This window comes from Heteronotia binoei, chromosome 15 (genome assembly GCF_032191835.1).
Source record: "Heteronotia binoei isolate CCM8104 ecotype False Entrance Well chromosome 15, APGP_CSIRO_Hbin_v1, whole genome shotgun sequence".
Lineage (NCBI taxonomy): Eukaryota > Metazoa > Chordata > Lepidosauria > Squamata > Gekkonidae > Heteronotia > Heteronotia binoei.
This window is the reverse complement of record NC_083237.1, coordinates 40,894,996-40,898,535: the sequence shown is the minus strand read 5'-3', so window position 1 is coordinate 40,898,535 and position 3,540 is coordinate 40,894,996. Positions and strand designations below refer to the sequence as shown.

The following is a 3,540-nucleotide window of genomic DNA, read 5'->3' as shown; positions in this document are numbered from 1 at the left end:
ATCTGGAAATTACGATTATGAGAGTGCTCAAGGAACATGGATAACATTAGAGATAAAGAACATCTTGACATGGTGAGGAATGCCATCGTATTTCCTCTGTTGAATTTTTTTTTTGTCTTTGCTCAGTGCCAGTCATAGAAAGATCCACTCTTATTTTGAATGTGAGTGTCAGCATGGAGACCCTGGGTGGGATACTATGGCATATGTGTTATTGAGGGGAGGTGGCTGCCCCTCAACCATACCAAAGCTCTAAGTATTGTATAAAACTTGTCATATCAATAATATGAAGCTTGCCATATCAATAATATGAAGTGTTCATCTTTAACAATTTTATGCTGCCCATTGGCAATATACCAAGTACGGAGTTGGTTATGGCATTCTGCCTGTGATACAAGGATTAAACACTTCCTTGTTAATTAAATTTTACCAAATGAGTACAAAATGGAATTGTGTAGAAAATATTGTTGTCTGCAACTGCAGTACACTGATATATAAATGATAACTATATCACCCTATAACCATACACTGTGTCTCTCCAGAGCAATACTATGGATAAAGCTGAATGGGGGAACAAAACAGCTATCACTGAAGTCATGCTCTCGGGATTTGGAAATCTTCATGGGCTGCAGACTCCTCTCTGTTTGCTATTTCTCCTAGTGTACATTGTGACTGTGGCTGGAAATGCCACTATTGTGTCTTTGGTTGCAACTGATAGACAACTACAGACCCCAATGTACTTCTTCTTGGGGAACTTGTCCTGCCTGGAAACCTGCTACAGCTCAACCATCTTGCCCAGGATGTTGGCTATTATCTTAAGTGGAGACAATGCTGTGACATTCAGGGGTTGCCTGATTCAACTATATTGTTTCAGCTTTTTGGCAACTGCAGAATGTTACCTTTTGGCTGTGATGGCTTTTGATCGATATCTAGCCATCTGCAAGCCCTTGCATTACTCAACACTTATGAAAGCCAGCACTATCATCCGACTAACAGCAGCATCTTGGCTATGCCCCATCATTGTTTTAGCCGTAATTGTGCGGCTACTCTCAGGATTAACTTTCTGTGGGCCTAATGAAATTGACCATTTTTTCTGTGATCTGAGTCCAGTGATTAGTCTCTCCTGCACAGATACGAAATTGGTCACTTTGACAATTTTCATTATGGCTTCAATGGATACTTTCCCCCCATTTCTGCTCACGCTGACATCTTATGTTTTTATCATTTCTACCATCTTGAGAATCCCATCTACTACAGGTAGGCAAAAGGCATTTTCTACCTGTTCATCTCACCTTATTGTAGTGACACTTTTCTATGGAACCCTTATTATGGTATATGTCTTACCCAAAACAGACAGCCTGAGAAATCTAAACAAAGTATTTTCTGCTTTTTACACCATCCTGACTCCTCTGGTCAACCCCATTATATACAGCTTAAGAAACAAAGAGATGAGGGAGTCCATGAGAAAAGCTCTTGGTAAAATGAATCTGATTAGGAGAATGTAGCACAATTCACAGTAATACTGTTCATAAATAGTAAGAAGGGGAAGGGAGCATGTAGTGTTAATATTTGGACATGATAGAGGTTTATGAAATTATGCATGAGGTGGAAAGAGTTGACAAAGAGAACTTTTCCTCCCTTTCCCACTGTACTAGGATTTGAGGCATGCAGTGAAGCTGATGAGTCAGTAAATTCAGAATGGACAGAAGGAAATTCAGAATAGACAAGGGTGGCAAATGTGTCCCTCCATCCTTACAGCAAGGCTGCAGACGGTTGGGACGAAATCTGCCTGCCACCAGATGTAACCTCATCTTCCCAGCATGCCTGCTGGGGGAGAAGGGAATTTCAGAGTGACAAGCCCTGGGATACCATGTGACTGCAAGCTGCTGCATGGTTCCCTTGCCACCTGGTAGTAAGAGCCAACTGAAATCTCCCCAGCTCATGTAATTGAAGAACTACTTTCTGATTCCTACAGATGAGAGAAACTGGCTGGCATTGCCTTTTTGTCTTAAAGGGAATGGAGGAAATTCAGAGCCTCAGGATTTTCCTGGAGATTACCTGTTCTGCAATCCAGAGGGTTTCTGAATGAAGTGTCATTCTTCTTCTTCCTCTCTGTTTTTGGCTTTTACTTTTGTTGGTCAAAGACTTATAAAGTGCACAACATAGAGGGATGCTGGCCTCAACATTAGGATTGCCAGGTTCAACTGAGGAAAAACCCGGGGACTCTGAGTGTAGAGACTTTGAGAGTGATCCTGGAGACTTTTCCATTCCCTAAAATAAATAAATAATACAGTAGTGCCATTCCCCTGAATACAGTCTCCATTTCCTCCTCCTCTTTTTTGCCTTCAGAGGGTTCCCCAGAAGCTGTACTTCCACTAAGCTGCCAAAATAAACAATTTGCAAACCCACACTTTTTAAATCTCACTGGGGCAATGGTAAATCACTTTACTCATGGGAGTTGTTGAATGTAACAATGTTGAATGTTGAGTTGTTGAATGTTGAATCTGCTGTATTTCAATCAACTTCTTAACAATTTGCTGTACTTCATTCAACACAGGAAAACAAAAGTGGTGCCAAACTAGGCATTTTCCTCCATCCATAATCAGGTTCTAGAAAACTCCATATGCCATTAAAGATTGTTGTTATTGTTATTAACTCTTTACTATCCATTTTACTGTACAAACAACTTCCAAAAGGAATACAAAACAAGCAGAGAGACTGTTCTCTCTTCCTGTCTCACACACTCACCTGGAAGAGCCAAATGGTTGTGCCTGCTCACTCACTCCCCCCATGCAGTTTCACATTCTGCTGAGATTTAAAGGCACGCACACATTCAAAAATACAAAGAGTTTGCATCTTCTAAATCTGCTGAGATCTAAAAGAACATCATGGCTGTTTGGGCGGGGCTTCACTCCACCAGCCAGCTAGCAGGCTGGCCGTGGGGTAGCTTCTGCAAAACAGGAGGAATCCTCCACTTGGGCCTGGGGCTGGCAAACCTATTCAAAAAGAAGAAGAAATTGGATTTATACCCCACACTACTGTTTGAAGGAGTCTCAGTGTGGTTTTCAATCTCCTATTCTTTCCCCTCTCTACAATAGACACCCTGTGAGGTAGGTGGAGCTGAGAGCTCTGACAGAAACTGCTATTGGGAGGAACAGCTTCTGATAGAGTTCTCTCCAGCAGTTGCATGTGGAGGTGTGGGGAATCAAACCTGGTTCTAACAGATAAGAGTCCATGCACTGAACCACTACACCAAACTGACTTAACACAAACATGGAGGTAAGCTGTGCAAAAATGAAGACCGTGTGGTAACAAATTGGACAGAAATTTAGAAAAAAGTGGGATTTGTAGCTGGCATATATGACAAGCATTTTACATTTCTGATTGGAAGAAAGGACACATGATTGCAATCATGCATATGGCATATCTTATCATGACCTGTGCCTACAAGGAAGGAATTTGAGTGGGGGAGGCTTCCGAATGTATTGTAGGTTGATTTGCAGCACAATTGTAGCCTGTTGACAACTATGTAATAGAATAGAG

At 41.6% G+C, this 3,540-nt stretch overlaps 1 protein-coding gene across 1 annotated transcript; it reads left to right on the top strand.

The window, feature by feature from the left end:
* The first annotated feature begins 548 nt into the window (after nt 1–548).
* On the top strand, nt 549–1,502 carry LOC132584293 (olfactory receptor 6F1-like). Its single transcript, XM_060256143.1, has one exon. It carries the CDS (start codon nt 549–551, stop codon nt 1,500–1,502), a length of 954 nt encoding a protein of 317 aa, XP_060112126.1.
* The last annotated feature ends 2,038 nt before the right edge of the window (nt 1,503–3,540 follow it).